The 27,616-nt window shown below is 44.1% G+C and overlaps 2 protein-coding genes across 2 annotated transcripts; both read left to right on the top strand.

The window, feature by feature from the left end:
* The first annotated feature begins 1,858 nt into the window (after positions 1-1,858).
* amotl2a (angiomotin like 2a) lies at positions 1,859-11,140 on the top strand. The gene is made up of 11 exons (XM_083672255.1): positions 1,859-2,062; positions 3,019-3,809; positions 3,998-4,193; positions 5,061-5,205; positions 5,351-5,443; positions 6,931-7,226; positions 7,358-7,554; positions 7,669-7,770; positions 7,884-8,071; positions 8,407-8,592; positions 9,079-11,140. The coding sequence occupies exons 2-11, from the start codon at positions 3,085-3,087 to the stop codon at positions 9,165-9,167; spliced, it is 2,217 nt and encodes a 738-aa protein (XP_083528381.1). The 5' UTR covers positions 1,859-2,062; positions 3,019-3,084; the 3' UTR covers positions 9,168-11,140.
* A 7,037-nt stretch (positions 11,141-18,177) lies between these two features.
* sap130a (Sin3A-associated protein a) lies at positions 18,178-26,555 on the top strand. The gene is made up of 21 exons (XM_083671148.1): positions 18,178-18,234; positions 18,874-19,000; positions 19,115-19,365; positions 19,451-19,618; positions 19,756-19,882; positions 20,034-20,155; positions 20,266-20,390; positions 20,582-20,702; positions 20,809-20,899; positions 21,166-21,267; positions 21,444-21,585; positions 21,703-21,821; positions 21,943-22,233; positions 22,322-22,499; positions 22,632-22,730; positions 22,851-23,212; positions 23,359-23,604; positions 23,708-23,833; positions 23,962-24,065; positions 24,365-24,478; positions 24,714-26,555. Exons 1-21 carry the CDS (start codon positions 18,184-18,186, stop codon positions 24,870-24,872), a joined length of 3,225 nt encoding a protein of 1,074 aa, XP_083527274.1. The 5' UTR covers positions 18,178-18,183; the 3' UTR covers positions 24,873-26,555.
* The last annotated feature ends 1,061 nt before the right edge of the window (positions 26,556-27,616 follow it).

The following is a 27,616-nucleotide window of genomic DNA, read 5'->3' as shown; positions in this document are numbered from 1 at the left end:
TCACACCTTTTCATGCCGTAACCCAAATCACTCTTTTTGTCTGAAGTTTACATCATCAGAAATACATTGATGATGGAGACTGTCACTGTTCCCAAAGACAATTTAATAAAAACGTAGGGTTTTATTGGATACAGTGTGTAAATCTTCACATGTTAGTGCATATTCCCTATACTATTCTCAGAATATGTTCTCAGAATATGTTCACACTTGCTCCCTTTTAGCCAATTTTGAACAATTTAGTCAATTGAACAGAACTGAAAGCGAACAGAACTGAGACCATCTTGGGAGGTGGTCTGAGTTCGACTCACTTTAGGTCTGCAGTGCTGTTCGATGTATAATTACCCAAGGTGCAAAGCAGCAATTGGAGTTCCAATGAAATATTTTGCTTTTACAGCACTGTGGACTGAAACCTCATTAATGCTGAAATAGAACAGCAAGAAAATGAATGAAGTCCTCATTCAAACAGAAATGCATGTGAATACAAGAACAACTTTGTTATTTTACTTTTTTCCACCTCTTGCTTCACTTAAAGAGGACCAAGTGGTTCTTTTAACAAGATATAGAGTATGTGGAAATATCCTGAGTAATCATGCTGAGCTAGCAGTGGAGGACTGGTATGTCAGCAGGTGACAGTTACCCGCAATGACTGAACAAAAATGTGGCAACAGTTGGACCTCAACTGCCATGCAAATAACCAGGAGCTAATTTGACTGTGAGATGTGGGTATTTGAGACAAGCCTCTATGTATGTAACTGAAAGAGTTTGGCAAGTAGAGGCTTGTTACTCCACAAATATAACAACCAGAAGCTTTAGTCAAATCACTTGCTTAAACTGGCCAAAGAAAACTAGTAGATCCTTCCAGGTGGCTCCACTATACATATATATCCATAAAGCCCCTCTCACCTATTTCAGCATGTAGCCAACCCCCTCTGCCAGCTGATCCCAGCGTCCCCCACATGCATCTGTGTGAAGAATGCAGGCCAGGCCAGGGGGTTGGTTGGGGTTGGTTGGTATTGGTTGTGATGGTGGTGGAGGGGAGAACAGCAGATGGCAGGGCTGTCCCCGTCATGTCTGCTGTGGCGAGAACAATGCATCTCTCAGAGCCGTGATTAAGGAGGGGAAGGGGATTTCACTCCATGGACAGCTGGCAGGCAGCGTGCCTCGCACCCGCCCCTCTCCCTCCGTGTCCACACAGACACACACTCTGCAATTAACTGGCACGGGCCATGGCTTAAATATTTACCAGGCACATGCAAACAAAAGGCCCTGAAAGGCAATAACGATCAATGCTTCAATTTAATGAGTACTGTACATATCTGGCCTGTTTGAAACTCAATTCATCTTAGTTGCATTTGTGGTGGGATTTATTTAAAGATTTTGATTGAGGTACAAATTGATAAATGTATCTTATCAAACATACTATAGAGATTCTAGAGAGATTAATTGTGTGTGTGTGTGTGTGTGTGTGTGTGTGTGTGTGTGTGTGTGTGTGTGTGTAATAGTTATTCACTGGGAGTAGAACAGTTTACTTTACACGTCTAAGATTAGTATACAAGGAATAAAGATCATAATATTGGCCGTTAAAACTAAAGCTCTGCTTCACAATAGTGATCCAATTTTCTCTTTCTATGCACAGCATGCTATAGCTAATTACTCCATCTTCCCAACTGATAACAAAACACACCGCTTTACATTACACAGGCAGGCGACAACCAGCTGGCTATGGATGGTGGTGCAGTTCCGACTCTTTTCGCCCTGCCCCCTTTTTTATGCGCTCTGCGGTTCTGCTTTTGATCCCAGAGGGACTTGGAGTGCTCGCATTCCAAACATTCCAGTCGCAGTGAACAATCGGCTCTCAGTTATTTATTAGTCCAGCGCTCGCTCGCTCTTGCTCAGTCTGTTGTAAGAGCTTCTCAGGCGCACACGGCAGTGCGCCCATAGAGGAACAAACAAGGATAAGTGAATACTTTCCACGAAGTACGTTTAGGATTATTTTTCGAAAACCGAAATATAAACAATATACGCCGTCCATAATTTATATCCGTGATGAGACTGTAAATTGGTAAGATTTTTTTTTACTGCTTCTGTAGTACGTTTCCTTACGATTTATGGTGGATTCAGATGTCTCAGAAAGTGTATTAGAAAGGCGCATATCCTGTTTCTATTATATTATGTTGATATTTGAACAATATCTCTTCGATCTGACGATTAATTCTATGTGAGTGTAATTGTAATTGTTTAAAAAGTGTCTTTATAACTTTGAAATGTTGGGAAGTCGGTCGTGGTATTTGACTATGTCTAGCCGTCCTGCTATAGACCAGGACATTGTATTGCACTGCATTATTTATTTTTATTATTTCAGGCAAATTGAGACAGCAATGCTGTTATCAGACCTCTAACTCTAACTGTTGTATGTGCAAGGGGAAGCTTATGAAAGTTGTCAGACTCTGATTAGGCAATGGAATGGAATCTGCCATCATTTGCAGCAGGAAATTACTGATTAACCCTAACCCTGCAATTAGTGATTACCACTATAATTTTCTAGGAGTACTTACTCTTTATCACTGTATTTTTGTCACTGTATCCCAAGAATCAAGAAAGTTCCTTTCAAAATAATGCCACATGTCTGAGGTGAATGTTAGATGTGTGCTGTTGAGCCAAGGCATGCTTGCTTTTGGTGAAGTCTCACAATAAGATCTAATTACTTAATAACCTAATCTGAATTTATAGGCTTGTTTATAGTACTGACAAGCCTATATCAGGTAGTGGTCATCCCAAGCGATTGGTTTTTTTGTTAGAAGCTCCAAATAGCAGAGGGTTTCAGTGGTATTTATAAGCTAATGTGGTGTTACTATGGGAATAGACTCTGAGGCATGAGGCACGCTGAAAAGACACTACTGGTATGTGCTGTTTTTGGACCAGAGGGAACAAACAGCCTCTCTTTTCGCCAATAATACTATCAGTTTGCTGCTGTGATCTGTCAATGGATTCTAAATTTCATGTTTGATCTCTCCCTAGATCTGTCGTCTTCTTATCCAAACTACTACTTCCACACACGTCTCCATTCATTTTCCATTGACTGAGATGAGAACTGCAGAGGAATCCTCTGGCACGGTCCTGCACCGTCTTATCGCAGAGCAGCTCCGCTACGGGAACCCCACTGACACCCGCACACTTTTAGCCATCCAGCAGCAGGCCCTGCGTGGGGGCAGCAGCAGCAGCGGAGGAGGCACAGGCAGCCCCCGCTCTTCCCTGGAGAGCCTCACTCAGGAGGAGTCCCAGTTCCTCCAGATGTCCACACGGCAAGAGCCCCAAGGCCAGGAGCACCAGGGGGATTACCAGCACTCTGAGAGCCCTGTGTGCCATCTGTACCAGCTCCACGGAGAGGAGCTACCCACCTATGAGGAGGCCAAGGCCCACTCCCAGTACCTTGCCTCTCAGAGGAGTCACTCTGGCCCAGCGGGCCCTGTTATGGAGGTCATGGGTAACCATGGTGAGAGCCAATGGGACCTGAAACGAGAACATGCACGCTCCCTCAGTGAGCGCCTCATGCAGCTCTCTCTGGAGAGGAGTGGATCCAGAGACAATTTACGTATGAGCTCCTCACACAGCTACCCACAGCTGTCAAATCACCATGCTGGCCCCATTGCACACGAGGGACCAGGGGTCCCTCAGTACCCCGACCAGCGTGGCCCACCCCCGGACTATCCCTTCCTGGTCCGACCTCCAGGATATATGCTCAGCCACTCACAGGAGCATGGACAGTACTACAAAGAGCCCCCTCCTCCCTTCCACTCGGAGCATCACAGGTAATTACATTTCAGACACAACTTAAAAGGCACTAAACAGTGGATCATTGCTGCTAGTGTGATATGAGATACCTCAACAACTATACCTATTTAGAATCGGCATGCTTCTCAACAAGAATTATGTAAATTTTTCATCTTCACTGAGTTGTTACTTAATTAAACAGTGTCCTCTGCTCTCCCCTCCTCAGGTATGTGGCTGCCCAGCCCCAGGTGGTACGCCACAGCATCCACACCACAGTGAGCCCTGCTGGTCCAGAGGTTTACATGGCTGCCAACAGCAACTCCAGCAACAACACAGCTCAGATGGAGATGTTGATGAGGGAGAATGAGAGGCTTAGGAAGGAGCTGGAGGGCTACAATGAGAAGGCAGCGAGGCTACAGAAGGTGAGAGGAACCTCCTTTGTTCTTTCTGAATGATCCCGATCGGACACTTGAAATAACTGAAATCACAGCAGTGTGTGGCCAAATCTAACATTGTGTAATAATAGTTATAGTTCAGTTATAGTTCTAAATGAAGAATCAAACTCTACTGGTTTATAACGGGCGTGGAGGTAGGAAATTATAAAGCGGTAGTGTTTGCCAATGCTGCATATCAGAGAGATTAACTGTCTAGCTACGCAGGAATGTCAGCAATGGCAGGATCACAGAGATTGTTTTATTTCCTAATTTTCAGTGACACAGACAGACACACATACATTGTTTTGTCTTTTAAAGCACATTGAGTCAACTTTTATCTCAAACTCTTCCCCCTCAGTCTGGCAATTCAGAATGTGGACATTTTTTAAACTTTAACTGTAGTCACACAACCCATTATACACAGAAGCTTACGACTGCTTAACAGCTTTAATTTCAACTGGTGGGAATTTTCACAGATGTGCTACCTGTTATGTGTCTTAACACATACAGTTGGAAAGCAATGTTCCCATTTCAGTAACCGGAATGCCTTTGACACGTCAGGCTCCTTTGTGCTCTTCAGCACGCTGGCAGATTGCCATGAAGGGGGAGGTGAATGCACTGACACCTGGGACTCATAATGTTCGTTCAGGAATGTTGATTCCTTGGGTGTTAGAGTAATTTGCCTGTAGGCATACACAATGAATAGGCCAACCAAGCCATTTATGTCTTGCTTGATCATATTCATTTCGATGTTTCAACATAAACCACCATTTCAGATTGTTTAAGTGACCACAGCTCAGTGCTCAGCTGGGAATGGCTTCAAATTGAGAGTGTCTTTTTCTGTCTTTCTCTTAGCTGGAGTTGGAAATCCAGAGGATATCAGAAGCCTACGAGACACTAATGAAAGGCTCTGCCAAGCGAGAAACCTTAGAGAAGACCATGAGGAATAAACTAGAGGGGGAGATCAAGAGGCTTCATGACTTCAACAGAGATCTTAGAGGTAAGGTCACATTAACGTGACGACACACTTCACCACTGGTTTTAATGGATTGATTTCAGTAAGTCTTTTGAGTTTCCCCAAGTGTGGCTCAATAAAGATAAACAATAGAGAAATCCTCATTGATTTTCCTCTCTTTGAATTGCAGACCGTCTGGACACAGCTACCAAGCAACGGGTGGCTAAGGAAGTTGAATCTGCAGACCAGAAGCAGCACGTCTTTGCCAAACTCCTAGAGCAAAGTAAGTTGGATGCTTCCCCCACATGGTATGAGAGAGGAAATCTTGACTTCGGGTAATGATTACATTTCATAACCTCTTGAATAGAATTTGATAAGATGGAGTAAGAGAGGCAAAGAGCGTTGTCGGATCTGTCAGTGAAGGCTATTCACACTGGCAGGCACTGGAGTTCTCCTGTGACAATTTAGTATGCCACAATAAGTTGGTGTGTTTTGAGGCTGAGGCCTGGTGAGAGAACATACCCTGCTCCACCTCCTATGCTAAGAGTTGCTCTTGGCACTTGAACGCCAGCCATTATTCACTGTGGCAGTAAATGCGGCCTGGATTCCTGGAATTTTTTCAGGTATTTCAGGCTGTTCCGTGTACTGGGAATGCCTCCCTCCCCCCTCGGCCGAGCTGCATAGCTAGCTACTGAGCTCCCTCCTCAAGGGGAACTAATAGGACTGGGGCTCCAGGGCATCCATTCCCAACTCAAGATGACCCCTGGCTAGCTATCTCTCCATGTTTGGGCATTTCTCTACCTCAGTATTTGAAGTCATGATTGGTCACGTAGCTTTGCTTATTTTTTTTTAATATGACCCTCTCCCAATTATGAAGACATTCCTTTCTAGCAGCAGCAATTGGGAAACTTTTAATCTGCTTAAAGTGATCCTTATTTTGTACTTGCGTAACAGCATCACAATGTTCAGTTTCACACTACCCTATAGACCTCATGGAATGATGGATGCACCTTTAAAGTGATCTTCATACCAATGTTTAATCTCAAGTGGCTATTGAAGAAACAGAATGGTTTTACATGGAGTACCTCAAACAAAACTGATCCAGCCGCAGCTGAAACAGAATTGCATATGAAATAGCCTTAAGTTGTAGATCATGATAATGATAAATTATCAGAATGATGACTTACAGAATGATAAATTATGTGTTTATGCATTATTTTTCAAATCTGTTTTACTGCATGGCCTTAGAGGCATTCCAGAGCTGTGCTGAGCACAAAGCCATGCCTGTGTGCATAAGTGGATAAGAGGAAGTCTGCATTCCCTCCACAGTCAGGCATGCACTCCTGTTGTGTAATCACTGGCTCTTTTATGGGGTAGAGAGGACAATTGCTTTCTAGTTTTTCACACTTCATGGAGATGTACCATTTTTGTTACACTGCACAACTATATAATTGGTTATAAGATGGTTCCCTGAAAGATGTTTAGCAGTGTGGCAGCTTGATTGACCTGCTTTACAGAAATGGGCAACTGCATTCCTGAGTCCTTAACTTCAGAATCCCCTAAGGAATTGAAAAAATATGAATGCTCTTGTTTCCTCTAGAGGTCACAGTTCTTAAGTTGAACTTTCCTTAGATCCCAGAAACCCATATGACATGAGACTCACCCACTGATTGGGCTTAGTATTCAGAGGCCAATAGGAAGCCTAAGTAAAAGTTGTGATGTCTCAGCTTTTCTAACCGTCATTTCCCTGGTTTTCTCTCTTTCTCTCAGATGAGGAGCAGCAGAGGGAGCGCGAGCGGCTAGAGAGGGAGCTACAGCGTCTGCGTGGCTCCGGAGAGGAGTGGCTGCGCAGACGGGAGGTGCTAGAACAGGCTCTTGGCTCTGCGCAGTCCCGCAACCAGCAGCTGGAGGATGAGCTGCGTAGGAAGAGGGCCTATGTGGAGAAGGTGGAGCGTCTGCAGAGCGCCCTGGCCCAGCTGCAGGCCGCCTGCGAGAAGAGGGAATCCTTGGAGTTGCGGCTACGCACACGGTTAGAGCAGGAGCTGAAGAACTTGAGAGCACAACAGGTGATTAGAAGACCCTCAACACACAGAGCTGTGCACCCACCCCTACCCTCCCGAATACCATGTCTACAACACAACAAACTAGGATTTATTGACATAACTAATGTTGACCACCCATTGTTTTCCTCTGACAGTGGCAGTCCCAGAGCCAGGTGCCCTGCCCCCTTGCCTCAGAGCTGAGCTCCTCCTCTGTGCAGCAGCACCTGAGGGAGCGAGAGGAGCGCATCCTGGCCCTGGAGGCAGACATCACGAGGTGGGAGCAGAAGTACCTGGAAGAGAGCACCATGAGACAGTTTGCCATGGACGCAGCTGCCACTGCCGCAGCGCAACGGTGAGTGTGGAGACCTATGGTCACAGAAAAGATAGTCCCAGTCTTTCACGGTTAAGTAGCCATGTTTATCAAATGTAGTATCTCAATGGAATCTTCTTTTTTCTTTTTTTACAGAGATACAACCATCATTAACCACTCCCCCCGCCATTCACCTAACAACAGCTTCAATGAAGACCTGCCACCGTCTAGTTACAGACACCAGGAGATGGAGAATAGGTACATAAGCTTTTCTTTGCCACATTATGGGAAACGACAATTACATTTATGTAATTATCTCTTGTACTTAAGCATGTGTACTTAATCTGTGGTTTGTGTTTGTGTGTGTGTAGGATACGAGCCCTCCACGCCCAGCTCCTTGAGAAGGATGCTGTGATCAAGGTTCTCCAACAACGTTCGAGGCGGGAGCAGGGCAGGCTGGAGCAGCAGGGTCTACTACGGCCTGCCAGGTCTGTCCCCTCCATCAGTACTGTGGCCTCCAACAGCCCAGCAGACCGTGACCACACAGCCCGGGGCAAAGGTGAGTGCACAAGGATGTAGGGTTACAGGTCCTCCAGCCGCCTAGAGAAATGTATCTAAATAAATGACACATGCTTATTGGCGACAACTGGCGACTGGTCTGCGTCGCCAGGCAGAATGTGCACTTCCTAAAAAAACTGGGGGAGACAACCCATGGTGTCCCTCAAATAGACGACATCTTTTGAAACAGAATGCATCTCGTCTCCCGCTCCAGAATAGCAGATCCAGAATAGACATGGGAAGCAGCTCCCAGAGCAGATGTTTGTGTGCGGTGCTGCATGTGTGTGTATGTGATCCGGTAATTAACCAGCTTCCTCTTTTTGTCTGCGCTTGTAGGGAAGAGCCTCTCAGATGACCAGACGGCTGCTGCTCCTGCCTCGCTGCCCCCCCACCCCCGTGCCCTGCCTAAGCCCCAGAGCCGGGACTCCAGCACCCAGTGTGATGTGTCCTCACAGGAGGCTGACCTTACAGGGGAGCCCAGCACACTATCAGCTCCAGAGACAACCTCAGCACATGCGTCTGGTGTGTACCCTCTCTTATCCTGGATGGCTGGAAGTAGATCTGAAGTGTTAGTCCAGAAATATCACACCAAGCTTAGGTTTTAATCCATAGCTGCACATGGTTGTAGACATTGATGTTGAAGCTATGTTATGAAATATATATAGAGAAAGTATGATGGAGTTAATGTTGAGAACAGTGATTATATGGATTTATGGAGGTCTGTCCTTTTGATCTCAGATGGTTGAGGGTTGGTTAAAATGTAACCAGATCCAGGGTCGTGGCAGAGGGAGGAAGTGGACCCATTCATACAAGCTAGACCTTTGTTTGTGAAACCTTGACTGTGTGTGTGCAAGATTCAAGGTTGCGCGTAGCGTTCCAAGCAGCAAACATTACAGTTGATTTGCTTGTGTCTAGTGGCCTACTGAGCTTGTGTTCGACATCAGTCATGTTGGAGCTGAAATCCTGCATTTTGTCTGATGTGCAATTGTTTCATTTTTTTTATTACAGATAACTCTGAGCAGACCAAGGCACCACTCAATAACACATTCAAGAACATCAGCAGCTCAGACGCAGAAGTGGTAGAAATCCTTATTTAAGAACACTGAACACTGACTACAGTTCAGGTTACTGAACCATGGGATTCATTGTGGACAGGGAAAACAAGGTCGATGACCATGAGGCCCTCCTATATGTACATCCCACCCCTGCAAGGACAAGACAGACTGTCCCCTGTTGGACTGAGCTCTGAAAGGACATTGGAGACAGTTTCACTGAAAGGGACACGTGTTACCGGAGAAAAGAATCCAGAAGCGTGTAGCAGAGAGGAGAGCTGAGCTTTTCTTGACTGTCTCTGCACACCTAAAATGTTATTCAGAACTTTGTTGGCCATGTCCTCTCACCAATCTGCCAGGTGCAAGACAGTCTGAATCCTACAAGGTACTTGGAACGGATTCTGCATTGCTGCAACTGGAGGACAGATATCAGACTGTGTAACGGCATATATTGTATATGTATGGTGTTATGTAATTTATATTTATAAGTGCTGCTCATAGTGTGATGTGACATTTGTGTGTGGTGTTGTTTGGGCCTTTTTAAGAAAGAAGAGGAAGAAAAAAGATGTCTGAATGTCTGTCTCCAACCCTCTAGTTATTTGACTTCTGCAATACTGTATTTGTTCCCCTTTTATTTTTATTTTTTACATACAGTATACCAAGTCTAATAACCCACATTCCTTGGATGGTGTACATTAACTGTCCATGGCTGCTTTGGTTGTAACTTGTTGAATGATTACAAATAGCCTTCCTATTATGTTGTGAAACTAATGGGTTGGCTCAGGAAAGTCAGTTGAAGTATGCTCTCCTTCTCTTACGCACTATGTCCTTGGATTAGTCCATTCCACAGTGTGCTTGAGTAAATACTGATTAACCCAACTTCAGCATTCCCCACCCTAAATTAACTATGCAGTTGGCGCTCTCAGTTTAATAGCCTGTTTGGGGCCCTGCTCACAGCTCAACCGGAGAATGGAAAGCCTCCTTTTCAGGGTGAAGCTGAGGGGGCATGTCAACTCATTATCTTAAGGAAATGTATGGGAGGAGTGATTGCCCGCCACAGAGGCCTAATGTTTAGGATGCCGAGTTATCATTTTGGGCCCCAGACGGCCACGACCCAGTATGCCGCTCCCCTCCGCTGACAAGCTGAAGCTAATCTTCTCACATTCCTCTCTGACGGAATGCTCCCTCTTTGAGAAAAAGGCTATCTACAGTCTGACCCCATGCCCCTTAAAATGGTATGCATTCTGAAGACTATTCTTTTTCTCTGTCTATTTATTTCTTCTGAGCCTTGGTAGCTGGTTCTACCATGAGCATCTAAATCGATGAGTAGTTATATACAGTAACATGGCAACAGCTTACCATATTTGGCCTCCATTTGCCATTCTATTTGTTGACGCTAACCCAGTGTTCAAGTTCATTCAAGTATGCTATTTTCCCCTCATTGCTAGAGTATCTCACATTTCTGAGGTCAGGATGTCTTTCTCATGGGCTCCTAAATTAAACTTCAGCTTGCATTGGGTGGGAGCAGGAAGTACTCGCTGAATGTAGTTCCCTCTTTGTGTAAATGCAAAAGTGTATGATTGTGTTCAACTGGAATGTGGGAGGATTCAGAATTGTACTATACAAACTCTACAGTTCCTCACTTTCTTCAAATGCTTTTTTATTTTCCTATTTCTCTCACGATGCATTTGCAGGTCAATGCTCTGTGCGGCAGATCTGTTTGCTTTTTAAATGCCCTTTTCACTATTTGGACTTTGTTTACATGAATGGTTGTTTTGAACTGAGAAGTTAATATATTTTGTATATTTTTTTCTTTTTAGTATTTAGTGATGTGAACATAATGCCAAAGATTTGCATTACTTTTAAGTTATGACTATATAAAACATGCAGGGCTTTGTGTAGATACCTTGCTCTAGCTGGTTGACCCATATGTTGATGTTGCTGTGAACTTCTAAAATGGGGAATTTTTTTGTGCCATTAACATTTCATTAATAGAATAAAAACGTTAATATATATCATTAAAATGTGTTATTTCTCTTTTAAGGTAACATGCAGAACATGCACATATTAAAGGCCTGTGTATGTAATTTTCTCTTGTGTCAAGACAAAGCCTGCAGGATGGGGGTGTAGTCATTTAACTGACATGTATTACAAGTACAAATTGTAAAAAAAACTATTTATCTTATCCCTAGTCCCGAGACAAGCACAAATGGTATCTCTCATTCATCAGTGAAGAATGCCGCTTTATTCGGTGAAGAAAAACAACTCTGCCACCTGCTTGACTGTTGGCAAGCAACCTGCATCAGAAAACACCATTGGCACATTCCATACAGGGCCCCAATCAAGCCTCAAGCTCAGGGTGAATGCAAAGTATTTTCTTCAGCACAAATGGTGAAACAAAGAGCCCTTTACACTCTGTGGTGCTGTCTCTCCGAACACTTTTAGGTATCAATAGACATAGCTGGTACATGTAGCAACTTTTTAAAGAGGTTTCTCAAAGGACGCAGTGCTAATCTATTTGTTGGTTGACAAACAATGTGGTTAATTGACCATGGATGAAGTAAGATACAAATCAGACAGTTGATTTATATTGTCCCTTCAATTAAACAGCTACTTATTGCTGTTTTACAGTGGTTCTAATGACTAATGAAGTGTTTGATGTAGATAACAGAATTTGCCAAATTCCCCAAAACATAGAAAGTACAAGAATGATCTGTTCTTTCCTTTTAAACACCTCATTATAAGGCTGCTGAAACTTATGCATTGAAATAAATGTTTTGAGACCAGAGTAGATGGGGAAAGTGGTCCTGTATTGCTTCAGTTAGGAATTCAACTACACAAAGCTGTTTTCATGGGGCCTTTGTTTTATGTATTCGTCTGATTTAGTATTTTAGTACTTTCTGAAAAGAAATGTCATCCTGATATGTTGTTCACTACAACTGAAACTAACAATGTCATTTTTGTATAAAAACCTTAGCAGCTCTCACTATGCCTTATTCAGCAGCGTTGTCATGGTATTTGTAGGCCTACAGGGGTTTTACCTTCACTCATGCTACATTCCCAACTTGTCTGCTTTCAATTAGTCTTAATCAAACAAACCTCTCACCTCGGAGGAATGTCTGTGGCATTTTGCACAGCTGAAAAGTGACGCATAGTCAAGCAACTCAGTAACTGAGGAATATTTGGAATTGACCCTCCTGGTGCAGTAAAACTCATTCCATATGGAGTGGAACAGAACATTCTAGCATGTTTACACACTTATCTAAAGCTCCTATGCAAGGATCCATCGTGACTAGCCTTTACAGATAACACTGAAGATGTTTTAAACTGATGTTTTCACACATTTTCTGTAATGAAAACTCCTCTGATGATTAATAATGTTAAGAAAGAGTATGGCAACATTTAATGTTTCCTCCTTCCTCTCACTGTTCATAATGTTCATCCTTCTCACTCTATGGAGCACATTTTTTTATATTCTTGCCATGATTTCAGGCAGTTGATAATGAACAGTGCTGCTAAACAGTCTACTACAACCAAAGGGCATTTGGCAGAAACTTTGAGGCAGGGGACTTTATCTGGTATAACATAACAGCATTAGTAATCAAATGATGATTGAACAGTAGTCATGCAGGCAAGGGGATCTCTTGTCTGTTGGATAACCATGTGCAGCCCTCCCATGTGAGATATGTCCACTGTTGTTGTAATGAGTGCTTTTGAGCTAGCTCTGGCGTTCAATGTAAATATTTTGCCTTACTTTCTTTCCCTTGGGTAGGCGTAAGATGGCATTCCTTAAATGTTTCACAAGTCTCCCTCCTGCTGGGTTTACTTGTGGCAGATCAGTGCAACTTTTCTCAGCTCAGGCAAGAGAGCTAAGTATATTGGCATCTCTTGAATGTCTCACCTTGTCTCTGTCAAGCAGGACAAGGGTTATCCAGCATGCGCCATGGTTTACTACAGTATGTTACCTGGTCATTTTCTACAGTCAGCTGCAGATGCTCAGAATCACATGCCAATAATTTGTATCAGCTGCCTATAAAATACATTCTATATGAGTCCAGGGCTATAGGCACCTACCTTGTTCTATTTTGAGCACTGTGAATTCATTTCCTAAGATCCTACCCAATGTGTTAGTGGTTTTCCTTACACACATACCTCTGGGGTGATGTTGGTGGTTCTATAGGTGAAAGGTTGTGATTATGTGACTGAGTGCTGAGCCAAGTTTGAACATCTGCTCCCCCTGAGCTCCCCACAGTTGCAGAGGGAGGTTCATTCCTGACGGCGCTCCATTTCAGCAAGATTTTCCTTAACTCCACCTCCACCCCCCATCTTGTAGGCATCGTGGTCAGGGACAGTGGGAGCATTCCAGAGACATCTGGAGTTTTCCAGGAATGATCACGTTAGTTTGCTCCCAAAAGGTACTTACAGTAGCCTATATCAATGGCTATCAGGGATCTTATCAGTGTGAGTCTCAGCCATTTGCTTTTAAATTAGCTAAACAACCTCAGTGAATCAAGATTGCAAAGAAGTAAACTTGTTTGGACAAAGCAATCGGTTGGACATCACTGTATTAATGTTTTGTTGATTAGTTAAATAAAGGACACACAGGAGATGATGGAAGGAAACTAGTGTAGTCTACATTCTCTTTGTGCTCACTAGACTTAATAAATATAGAGTATTGTACATCCAATAGATGTGTGCATTTTTACCCGTTCTAGTAACATCTGCTTTTAGAGTATACATGTTCATGTGTGTTAATGTCAATCGACTGTGTCAGGCAGCTATTGAGAGGACGCCCAGTAAGCGAAGCATGGGCCCCTCACTGTTGGCTTTTGGATGCATTTTTGCCCCAAACTCTGTGAGAAATACTTGGAAAAATAACTCAGTAGAGTGCTGTGTTTTGCCTTAATTTCCATGGAGATTCAGAAACTTCCTGCCTGGAGCAGTCATGGAATGTGTTTTCCCCCCTTCACTTTTCCACATAAATCAGGTCAATGTCCAATTTTAGGTCTGCCATTGTGGTGGAGCAAACTTCATACAGCCCTTCTCTTCTCTGTTTTCATATTTGGGGGTTGGGGGCTTGGGGTTGGCTGACCTTTACCTTACTATTACGATGATGATGATACGTCATGCCATTATAGTATCCCAAAGAAATGTGGCTCAAAGTTATAATGATTTGAAATGATCATTTCATGTTTTTGCCTTTGTGGCAGACACACAACTAATGTTTCCAGTGAGTCAATGGGGCTGTATAGACATTCACCATCTAGTATGGTTCCTAGACTGAGGTTCATCTTGCTAGACTACAGTATGAGCACAGATGGAGTAGGCACAGGAAGGGGTAAGGTGACTGATGAATCAAAGTGTTACTGTGTCTGGACTGGCAGAGGGAGTCGTCCCACTTGAGTTGTGACGTTAGAGGTATTCAGGGCAATGGAAGACAATAGCCCATGAGTCAGCAATGGAGTGTAAGGTGAGGCATTGAGAAGCCAGGTGTACCAGGTGTAGTTGTTGGAAATCACACATCAGGGTTTATCATGCACCAATAAAATATATAATCTTGTTAGCAATAAAGTGCTGCATAGATTTGCCTAAATCTGCAATGATATAGCTCACAAAGAAAGGAGTCAAATAAATTAAAACTAACTAATTCAGTGTTGTGAGTCATCAAAGACTTCCACTGACAATACTTAATGTCAGCTGATGGCAAAAGAAAGAGTGGGAGCCAATTTATGACCCAATTTCAGACATTCCCCAGGTGTACCTGTGAATAATCTCTTTTCTTCCTCCTGACAAAAGAGAGGCATGTTTTTTTTAAGATCAGACCCTGTGAGCACTAGGAACACAACGTGAAGTGTGGTGGGGCTCAGGAGAGAGACTATGAATAGTTTGTGAATGAGGTGATGTTTTCTCAGCAAATTCTGGCAACAGACACTTGTAAAATGGTGAGTGCCTGTTTATAACATTGAATCATTCTTCAAGTGAAAAGTCACCACTTGATTTGATTCAACTATGACTCATCTAAATAGTTTAGAGCAATGTATTACTTTATGGTATTAACAAGGGTATTGACTACTTTAATGTATTAATTCATTCTACATTATGAATTTACAGCTTTATACAAGATAAGACTGGTGAACCTTCAGACATAGTTCTACAGACTCATTTCCAGTCATCATATTTGTGACTCACAATACCGCTGAAAAGACACTTCCTGATAACCCAGATTGTGTAATGTCTGTTGTACGTAGGCAGAGGACTCAAATGCACAACTCGGAGACAAAAACTTAAATCCATTAGAATAGTCTTTACTATCAAAAAAGTTCAGTACACAGGTAGGCAGTCAATGGGTAGGCAAAGCAGGGTCTGGTACACAGGTAGATCAGGCAGATAATCCAAAAAGGGGTAGGCAAAAGGCAAAGTCAGAAAAACAATCAGAGATCAAAATAACCAGGAATACACAAGGAAAGAACACTTGACACAAGGTACAAACACAAACTGACACAGAGACTGGGGAACACACAGTCTAAATACACAGTGAAGGGTGATGAGGAACAGGTGAAGTCAATCAGGGCAGGGTAGACAATCACACAGACGGGAAACACACAAGGGCAGGTGGTGAAGTATCTGAAACGAGAGACAAGCTGAGGAACACAACAATAAACAGGAATCAATAAATGAATAACATGAAACAAAGACAAACATAAACTAAGGAGCAGGGCGAGACGTTACAGATTGGTTCCACTGCTATGCACGATGTGATATCCAGAGAATGTTTGCTATGTTGGTTTCACAACCACAACATACCAACAGGTGTAGGTGGGTAGGAGGACACATCTGGAGAATTCAGTTTTCACACCTCAACATGTAACAGCCTGAAGTGGGCCTTTTATATAATCCTCTGTCCTGTGTTTATCAGGATGAAAAGTTCTCTGGCCGCCATGGGCACGCCCTCTGTGGGATTGAGGAACAAACGGCATGCACTCAGAAGGGCAGCATGCTGTATTAAGAATCCGCCTGAGAGGTGACAGCTATTTATGTGTTTTGTCGCAGACAGGACTGTGACTGTTCTAGCGTATATTTTTCTTTTAACTGCAGGGACCCTGCAAGCTTTAACCCCAAACTTCCCTGAGAATGTGTACTATTTGGGAGGATGGAGCATGCTTAATGGAGCAAGTTTAAAGGTTAAATTCCCACAATAGCATGCCATTCTGGGAATGTTCTTTTCTCTTTCTGAAGACCATCCCTTGTGTCTATGAGGCTCTACTCTCTGACCCTAAGTAAGCTCAATACAGTAAGGCACTGATTCTATCTGTCAGTAGATTATGGCTCTGCATGGCATCAAGTTTTGTTTACAGGGTTTGTGAATCAGCTGGAATATTTATATGGTTCTTTTTGATTTGATTTGATTAGAGTGTTAGACACTGAATAAAACCATCTGCAAACTGTTGTGATGAAGGGCAAAACTGAGGAGCCACCTCACAGAGGGCACTAAGCAATCCTATCACATGCTGTGGGCAAACAGAGACCTTCCATAAGGGTGAGTGACAGAAATAACACATGGAAAAATAGCCGTGGCCCGCAGGATCACACACAAAGCCGGGCCAAGCATCCAAGGTATCCGGGTGATGTAATGGCTATGTGAATGTGGCAGTAACATGATTCTGAACGCCTGGGATTGTCGTCTCTGCTAGCAGGGTTTTCATGTCCAAAATGATCAGCACCCCTTTCCCTGAGGCCCCCGTTCATATTGACCCATTTTTTCAGTAGGCTTACAGGTTTCCATTTATGTCTCACATTGCATTCACAGCCTGGTCCATTCTGTATTATGACCCTGGTCCCATTCGCTGATGTTTTGATTTATGACCCTGCTCAGTTATATAAAAATATTAATTTAATTTAATTAAGATTTCTCCAACTTACCACAGGTTGCTTATAACTCAGAAACCTGCAAAAATGTAAATGTTATCATTAATTTAGACATGCACAATGGACATTTAACCCTTTCACTTTGCATATTGCAAAATATGACTCTAGTCAGGTCAGAGGTCAACATATGGAATGTGAGCTTTGACATGTGGATCAACTGAAGTGGATATCCTTCTCTGTTTCGGAATTAAAATCCCTTGGAATGAAATCTGAACTGGAACCAAACAGGAAACTTGAAAAATGTCGATTGTTGAGATATGTCCGGTGACAATCAGACAAGCTACCTTCTCTACAACACCTTCTCAGTCTACTCCCAGGTGTGGTCTCACATGAGAGAACAGGTTGCATATTCCAAGACACTTCGTAAAATAATGGCAACATTACCTATATAAAGATCAGTGGGTGGTATGGCTGTTTTGGCTTGTGGTGTTAAAGTTAGAGCTGTGCAACACTATTGTGAAACTGTACTTCCTGTATTATATTATCTGTATTATTTTCTGAACTAGTGGTGTAGTGAAAACATGAATATTGGTAAAGCAAGGAATGTAATATTGATGCAAAGCAAAGGCTTAGCAATGCCATCGTGCGGTGGCCTGTCCTTATCAACAAAACATTTTCAAGCAAGCTTCTATATTTTGTACATTGTCCTAATGAATGTTGGGGGACTGCTCCTCTCTGGTGGCCACATGAATGTATTGCAGTCATTGGAAGAGTCCTTTGTCGTTGTGTACTATCACAGCCCTTGTATAAATTATCTGGTACTATCCAAAAAAGAAAAAAACATAACCTGAACACCATGGATTGAATAGGTGGGTAAACCCTAATGCAAACAGCATTGACATAGCAGCCAACCTATTCACCAAAATAAAAATGTGGGAAAACGGAGTTTACTTTGGTTTACCCTCCACTACATCACTGTTTGCCTGGTACTACCACAAACGCAGACAACGATACAGAACAGTGTTGACTCTGAATACACCCCGCGCGGGAACTGCGCTGCCGCCTTCCTATACTTTTGCAGCTACACCGATCGTTCGTCCCCCGTTTGCTATTGGTCAAGGATTTCTAATCGTTTCCTCTCATTGGGCAAAAAACGGGGAGGTCCATTTCTGAGCTCTGTATTCTTCCGGCTTGTATGTTGTTGAAAAGAAAAGACGAATGGAAAAATTGTAACTCTACGAATACGGTACATTTTGTTTTGTTTAATTCTTCTGTGCAAATGTGTAGTCAAATATATATTTTAAGGAAACTATGGCCCACAATTAACACCCTGGAGATCTAGAAATATTGCAAAATATGAAGTTATGCACACACACACTGCTGTTTATTTTAGCGATACGATATAGCTCTAAGCAGGCTAACGTTAGCAAGCTAGCCCCCCAATTTTAGCTAGCTGGTTTAGCCTCTGTCACTGAGCGATAAGCAGAAACATTCAAGCTAGCGTTGAAAGCTAGAAAAGCACTACCTCTTATTCCAGAGAGCAGTACCGTACATTCCACAATAACTAGCTTTTGATAGTAGCCATGTTAGATGGCTATGTCAAACCCTGGCAGCAGTGCCAGCTGGCTTCGAGTATTGTTGTCGGTTAAATCGTTGAGAAATATAGTGAAAAGTGTATTGTTCTTGACCCATCATCCCTCTAGTATGTGGAAGAGCATGCTCCAAGGCTTTCTAAAACGTATTTTTATTGCATAAAGGTAGGAAGTAAGTTAGACTTTTGACATCCGTGAGTAGTGCCTTTGACAGCGGACGACTGAGGCTTACGCTTGACAAAATAAGGAGCGCTTTACTCTCATTTGTCTGTAATCATTGTCTTCCCCTCTAGGTTGTGGTGTTTCAGAAGATGAGTTCACAGCAATTTCCGAGACCTGGAATGCCTGCGTCCGGTGGAGGACATTCTCAGATCCCAGGTGGAAATGTGGTCTCTGTAAACCAGTCCTCAAACCAGCCAGGTAAAATATATTCAGACTTTATTTGTGGCACTCCTCCTGATGGTATTTTGCTCAATTGCATGTTGTGTATGAAATCCAACAAATGTTTTTCTCTGTGCATGATGAACATTTTAGACAGTGGCCGTGATGCTGACCATGGGCCACAGGATCACCCGCCCAGCGGCGGTGGTGGAACCCTGTCATTCAGGGATGACAAGCAGGAGACTGTTGTGGTGAGACCCTACCCACAGGTGCAAACCCACGGACAGCCCTCAGCTCTACCCCAGCAGGTGCCCATCCAGCCTGGCACCCCTGTCACAGTGTCTGCCCCTCCTGTCCACATCCCTCAGGGCCAGCTTGCCGCCCTCACAGAGGGGCAAATGAAGGTAAGCTTTCTCTCATAGCATGTATAGAATCAGCCCATTCAGTACTATAGAAAATATTTGAATTTTTTTTTTTTTCTCTTCCAAGGCTGTCCTGAAATCACCTATGCCCAGTCGCCTCATCGCCCCAGCGCCAGCCTCTAGCCAGGTGAATCTCCCGATACCCCCGAAGGTGCCTGGTCACATAACTGTCACCTTGGAGAGTAGCATTGCTCCAACTCCCTCCATTCCTGTGGCAACCATCAGTGGTCAACAGGTGACTGCACATCACATGCTTATAGACTTGATGTCTTTGTTCCCACTCTTCTTCTTCAGTGGATTACAATGACAGTTGGCAAACAACAAATGTATTTTTATGGTTTGCTAGTTACTGATATCTTTTTTTTATTACAGGGTCACTGTAGTAACCTTCATCACTTGATGCCAGCTAATATCCAGATCATTAGGAGCAGTGCCCCTGCACTGCAGATAGGAACCCCCACTGCCACTCCACACACATTCGCCTCCCATCTACCCAGAGGTATGTCCCAGTCTGGAGGGGAATGGTTATCAATTTATTTGCTTGCATGTACAAATACTTTTGGCTTGACCGTCAAAAGGCATTTATTTCCTTTTGCCTCCCATGCTGCAGTTTCTATTGCCTCAACAATGTTGTGATGTTTGGTTTCCAGGGGCAGCTGCTGCAGCTGTGATGTCAAGCTCTAAAGGGCCTACTGTTCTCCGGCCAGCATCTGGGGCAAATTCAGGCCCCGGCCAGCCCACAGTGCAGCATATCATCCACCAGACCATTCAGGTGCTCCACTTTATATTACAACTTCAATAGAATGATTATGGTTGGAGTCTTGTAGAGAAACAGAAGGTAAACTGACTGTGTTTGTTGAAAACCCTCTCTTATCTCCACAGTCTCGCCCAGCTGTCACCACCTCCACTGCAGTGCTTCCAACTGTGGTGGCCCCCATTTCGGCTACTCGGACTCAGTCTCCTGTCATCAGTCCAACAGTCACACACTCTGGGGAGATGGTGCATGGGTGAGTAGCTAATTAGCTGTAATTATAATGCACTTGCTGACTTGGTAGGAGTGAATGCCAATAGATAACTGGATTTCCCATTCATCACATGGATGAGAATGAAAGCATCTGTGCCTTTCAGATCTAAAACCATATCTAGCTCTGAGTGCTAAAAAGGCTTGTGATGTTAAATCCTTTGTTTATTGTTTCAGGCGCCCAGGGCTGACCATCCAGCGGCCTCAGATGTCTCGTGACACGGCCACACGCATCACCCTACCCTCGCATCCTGCCATTGGATCACAGAAGCCCCAGCCTCCACACACTATGACACAGGTCAGAGGGCTCCTCAGAGATAAGACTTTAAATCAACAGGGAAAATATGCTGATATCAAAGTTGAAGAATATGTTTTAAAATACTTTTTTTACACTTTTATTACAGAAATCTATCTTCAGCACTGTGACTCCGGTGGCTGCAGCAACAGTGGCACCAATTCTTGCCACTAACACTGTGCCATCAACCACCACTACAGGTAAGGCCATTCCAGGTCTGAGAGGCTCACAATAACACTGGGGTAGTTGGTTCACAAGGTGGAACTGCATGTTCCTTGCTAATTCGATCATTGACAGTTCCTTATTTGAGCATGTCAACTATACTCTGATTGACGCAGATATTGAGAGAAAACTCATGAGATTGAAATGTTTTTGTAATGTTACCACAAAAGTAGCTGTCACTTATCAATATAGTAATTAGTGTGGCTGTGAACTGATAGATGATGCTGTCTCTGTCATTTCGTAGGCACTGTGCCACACACCCAAATGACCAGCAGCACTATTGTCACCATGACGATGCCCTCACACTCCTCTCATGCCACAGCAGTGACCTCTGCCATCCCTGTTGGTAAGCATGTGCAATGAATCACGTAGGCACATTCAAGTTGATAACACAATAAAAAGCACTGCTCTATACGTTAGAAACTAGTGGGGGTTCTGTTTGTGTTCATTTGGACGTTCAGATCAGCTTTTCGTCTGAAGCGTATTTATTTTCTCATGATGTTCCCTGTGTGTTGTGCACAGCTAAAGTGGTCCCACAGCCCATAGCCCACACCTCCCCGCGAGTCCAGCCTGACTACCCAGGAGAGAGGACCAATCTGATCTCCATCTCTGGCCACCGCTCCTCTCCTAACCCAGTCGCCATGGAAGCAAGAAGTGACAACAGGTGAGCAGCACAGACATCACTATACTACTGCATGTCTCACAACAATCAAAATACAGGTCGGGAATACATTGCTAATGTAATACTTAAAAATATAACTGTGTTTGCTGCCTCCCTCAGGCCACCTGTGCCAGTGCAGTTCCAGTACTTCTTGCCCACGTACTCCTCGTCTCCGTACCCACTAACACACACCTACACCCCTATCACCAGCTCTGTGTCCACCATCCGCCAGTACCCAGGTAAACACACCAGCCTCAGCACACACCCAAGAATGATTCATAACCTTCAACTCCACATTTAACAACACAGTCTCGCAGGTATGCTTGAATTTGTCTAATATACCCTGCTCCCTGTTATCAGTTACCCCCCAAGCCCCGAGCTCAGGGTTACCCAACCAACCTGGAGTGGGAGTGGCCACCACTGTCCACCTGAACCCAATGCAGCTGATGGCAGTGGACCGGATTGGCCTGCAGTCAGCACAGATCAGCACCCAAGGCATCCAGCCTGCACCAATGGCAGCGCAGGGCATTCAGCCTGCACCAATGGGAGTGCAGGGCCTACATACCTCTGCATCAATCACCACGCAGGGGATTCAGCAGGCACCAATCTCTGCTCAGCAACAGCAGCCACAATCTGAGGCAAAAGCTCCAGGTAATCCAAAATAAACTGAGACACTAAACATCAAAACAGGACCAAAGCTTGTGAATAAGTGATTAAATGAATGTTTTGTGCCATTCAGGGGTGATGTTGGCTGACTGCTCCACATTTGTAGCCAGTCCTATCGGCAGCACGTTCAGCGCCACACAGCCTGTCGCCACCATGGTGCAGACACACCCACAGGTTGGAGTAGGCAGTGCCCCCACACTGGTCTCCTCCCCCCGACCCAGCATCCTCCGCAAGAAGCCAGCCAATGAAGGGTGAGTGTGCCACTGAGCGTACATTACCACACCGCTTTCACACAGCATGTTTGAGTGAGACTGACACAGTATTCATTCTTACTGTAGATGTAGAATATGTTTAACGAGGCTCCTGCTGTGTTGTTGTTCTAGGTGTGTTCGTAAGAACCTGATTCCAGCCCAGCCCGGTGAGCCCAACAGTGGCAGAGTAGAGGGTGGTGTGAGAGGAGCAGGATCCCCTCGTCCTGCAGGGTGAGATTTTGCTACATGGATGGTATATCATGTGATGGAAATTAGTATTAGTATTAGGAATAGTATTGATGCCAACTACAAATCCCTAACATGAATCTGTCCCTTTGTTGAACCTACTAGTGGGAAACCCAAAGCAGAGGTCCACATGACCATGGCCCCTCCAGTCATGGCTACTATAGAGGCACTGCCCTCTCAGGGAGGGGAGCAGCAGGCTGTGTCGTCCCCTGCCCAGCACCTGTCCCAGGCCATCCCCACTCTGCTGGCCCCCTCTGGGCCCGCACCCCCCTCCCAGCCCACCACAGTGCTCTCCGCCCTCCCTGCATCCATGGCCGTTACACCCCCTGTCCCTGCCTCCATGGCCAACACCGTCGCCTCCCCCACCCAGCCGGCAGCCAGTAGCACTGCAGCGTGTGCCGTCAGCTCAACCTGCCCAGAGGTGAAGATCAAGCAGGAGCTGGAGCCTATGGACACCTTCCAGCCAGGTATGTGGACCATGTCTTTCTTCCATCTGCTTATTACCACATGGAGAACTCACAGAAAAGTAAACAAGGAAGCTAAAAGCATCACTACTGTTTTGAAGAAAACATAAGTGTCAAGCACACAAATAATTGTATCCCCCCCCCTTCAGTGTCCAGTGTGAACCTGCCGTCAGCCCCTGGCCTCAGCACCCAGGCCTCCTCCCTGAACGCCCCCTCCTCAGGGGACCTAATCCCAGGGGCCTCCCCCAGGAAGAAGCCCCGCAAGCAGCAGCACGTCATCTCTACTGAGGAGAGTGAGATGGTGGAGACTAATAGCACAGATGAGGAGAGGGCCACAGGCAGGCCTCTGGGCAGTAGGGCTGAGAGGCGGGAGTCTCCTCCCAGAGAGTATGTGGGTAAGTCATTAGCCCCGTATGTCTTATATGGTCTTTGAACATTTGACCTAATTTCTGGTGTACTCATTCTTTATATGAACCCTTCATATGGTTTCCTCCTAAGATGAGGAAGGGGTGCGTTATGTGCAAGTCCGGCCACGCCCACCTGTTACCTTGCTCCGCCACTACCGTAACCCCTGGAAGGCAGCCTATCATCACTTCCAGAGGTTCAGCGACATCCGGGTGAAAGGTCAGTATCTGTCCTCCGTATGCTCAAAAAAACTATTTCCTTACCACTTAATCTTCATTAGTCGCCATTCAGTCGCCTGCGTAGGAGTGTCTTTCCTCCCCGGTTACTATCTTGCTCTCTGCTTTCAGAGGAGAAGAAGGGCTCGTTGCAGGACATGGCCAACCAGAGGGGAGTAGCGTGCCGAGCACAGGGCTGGAAGATTCACCTGTGTGCTGCACAGCTGATGCAGCTGGTGAGTACTGGTCACACTGAGGGGGGTCACACTCACATTGGCAGGTCAGCGTTCGGTTTATAGTAACAATAGATCTCTAAATTTCAATGCAGTCTAAGAACAGGTTTTGGGTGGAAAGGATCTTTTCATACTGAATGTCCTATTGCAACACGGAGCCAGAGGACATCACACTCTGTTATGTGAATTGTGTGTAAATGATTTGAGGTGTAACTGATGTGTGTGGATGCATTGAAATATGCAATTTGTATGTTTTGCTAAATGGTTTTGTGGCTAACATCTTTGTCTACCTCTGACCCTAGTCAAGTTTGGAGCATGACGTGTACAGCCGACTCACCACCCTCCAAGAGGGCTTGATCCCAAAGAAGAGGGCTGGGGCCGACGATGAACTGCACCGCATCAATGAGCTCATACAGGTGAGTGTATCCCAATCACCTTATTGTACAGTATATGAGTCTCTGCATTACCTCATAGGTGAATGTGTTTTACTGAACATATCTCATTTAGGCAAGCCTGCTGCGTCTCAAGTAAGTCAGTCTGTTGCAGCATCCAAGGTAGATCAACTGCATAAGCTATTGACTGTTGTATTACAGAATCGTTTCCAGTACTTTTCTTGCTACCAACCAGCTGTTTTGGTTTGCCTGTCCACAGGGTAACATGCAGCGCTGTAAGTTGGTGATGGACCAGGTGACGGAGGCCCGGGACACCATGATGAAGGTGCTGGACCACAAAGAGAGGGTCCTAAAGCTGCTCAATAAGAACGGGGCCGTCAAGAAGTCCTCTAAACTGAAGCGCAAAGAGCGGGCCTAGACAGTGGCCTGCTCCTCCTTCACCAACACCGCCCCAACCTCTTCTCACAGGAGGACGGGGGGGAAAGAGCTGCTCGGAACTCATGGTGCTATGATTTGCTGTGCACAATCGCCCTCTTTGTCTGCCTGAGACAGGACAGAAAACAGTAACAGGAGGGTTTAAGAACTCACTTGCAGGAATCCCACCAGGAATAGGTTCTCACTCAAGACAACACTTGGCCAGAGTGTGGAGAGTCTTATGTTATGTTGTTAAACAGTCTGACTGGACATTTTTTTGAAGACCCCAAGAGACTTAATTTGTTGTAATATTTTTTTTAATTTTTTTGTTGCCTTTTCTTTATTTTGAATGGCGGTATTGAAAGATGATTTTCCATGTTGAATCAAATGTCGATCTTGCACTCTCACCATTATGTTGTGGAGTTGTATTGATGCTACAGTGTAATCCAAACACCAGTCAGTTACCAAGCATGTTAGTTTAGGTAAAGGACGGAGAGAGTAATGTTCCTGAGGAGATTCAGCTTGCAATTTGTACTCAAATACTGTAGTTAGCCAACATCTCAAAGGAAAATCTTTTAAGGGAAAAAACTCAACAATGTTAAAATCCTTATTATACACTGCACACATACAATAACTTGTTCATTGTTTTGTGCCTTCATTTTTTCTTGGGGCACCTGTGATGGACAAATATGTGTGAATGCAACCCACACTCTGGAGTTTGCACTGTCTGTATAGACTTCAAGCAAACAGAATCTGGTGCAATTGTCAGAGCTCAAGTCCACCTTCTTCTATTCAGAGTTTTTTTGGGGGGAAGATTCATCCAAGTGACTAGTCCAGAGCCTTTTCTCAGTGATAGGAACACGACTGCTTGCGTTCTCTCCTCCATCCTCCACTCACTTTGTCCTCAAAAAGCATTGGAGGAAAATATATAAGAGGAAGAACCTAGATCATCTCCTCCAATGCGTTTTCAGTAAAACGCGAGTGAAATGCGGAGGAGAGGACTCAAGGAGTCATTTTTTGAGAAAAGGCTAAAACCAGATAATGCACTGTATTTGTTTTGAACTTCCTGTCTTTTCTGTCATTTGAACATTTGAAATAGTGTGGCCTAAGAGATGAGATGTCAATATAACAAGTTTTAGTTTCAAAGATATTATTATAAGATCGTAAAGACATCACTAGGCAGAGAATGGCTTTCATTTGTATGTAAAAAGCCCGGACTGAAATGTGTTGAATCAACCTATTACAAAACATTTGCTCACAAAGTGTTAATTGTGTCCTGAGATATTTATTTGATAATGAGAACTGTGTAATGGAGGGTTGCCATTACATACAAAACTGCTTTGAAATTTCTGGCAAGGATAACTGATATCATGGAGTGATTAATTACAATATGCATTTGGTTGTAAGAAGGTACAGAACTCTAAAGGAAGAGTGCTCGTGTTATTAGAATGCCAGAATTCATTTGTGTTAACATGTAAAATGTTGTATATGGAAGTGTTTTTGTTTTTTTCCATTGACTTGGCTCTTTTGAGGTTTTGTACTTCATGATCCATTTTGTGATGTGGCACTTCATTTTGCAGTGTGTAAAGAGAAAATGTATGAGGTGAAGTGGGCCTGAAACATCCAGCTATATTGTACATTGTTTTTGTCTGTGTTATTACAGTAAAGCCACTTCATTAGTATATGATCTTACAAGTGATCGTGTGATACTTTGGCAGATCGTGTAATACTTCCATAAATGTCATCCTCTTTACTTTAGGGCCCAAAAAACCTAACTGAGTTAACATTACGTTAAAAAAACCTAACAACGTTAACATTCCTCCTTTGGGAATCATTTATTTGAACAGGTAGGTTATTGAAGAAATATTCTCTTTCACGGCACTAGCATCTACTGTATGAGACTAAGTGCAGGATTCCCCAGCTCTACCCTCTACCCCAGTGACCATTACTCTTCATTGTAAAAGATGGAGGCGAGTACTAACACTGAAGGCAGCCAGTAGGGATGAAGTATGCCGTGGTAACATTTAATTAGCTTATCCTAACTCCCTTTTGCAGCACGGTGAGAGCCTGGACAGCAGAGAGCATGGGGAGAGTAAAGGAGCTCTGGAGCAGGTGAAGGGTGGAAGTCAGGCATTAGCCACAGAGGGGAGGGGCATAATCTAAGAATGAGGAAGTAGATTAGGGGGGAATTTTGTGGTTGATATTACAGGAACGCACACACTCTTAAGGAACTAATTTGACATCTCTCCTTGCTTCGTATGCACAAATTAGTGAGATAGTATCCTTATAATGTATTTTATGTATCATTTTGTCTCTTTAGTCAATATTCATTGACTTCCTCAGTTTAATAGCCAGAACAGCACTTTGGTGCCAGGGAAACCTTACAGCAGCAGGTAAACAAACATAAGAGGTGTAACACACCTGGAATAAATGATGAGTTAGCAGAACTGTACACTATCTGTTTACCTGTCTGTTTATATAAAGACGGGTGTGGCCTGTGAGGAGCATGTGGACCTTCACATGATGATATTGGAGAATATCCTGTGCCCACGTAATAAGATTATCTGTGTAAAAATGGATTAGACCATCTCAATTCCTCTAAATTGTCTAGTTATCATGTCATTGTGTTTAGGTCGCTCCAATGTGTTTAAGCAATCACTTTGTCTCATTCGCCTCTGTTCTCAGTGGTGTTAGTGGTGGGAAACCAGATAGTCGTGCAAAGCTTGATTTTTGTCAGCTCAGTGGAGT

This window comes from Argentina silus (genome assembly GCF_951799395.1).
Source record: "Argentina silus genome assembly, chromosome: 6".
Lineage (NCBI taxonomy): Eukaryota > Metazoa > Chordata > Actinopteri > Argentiniformes > Argentinidae > Argentina > Argentina silus.
Note: the sequence above shows the minus strand (reverse complement) of the source record. Positions and strands in the feature narration are given on the sequence as shown.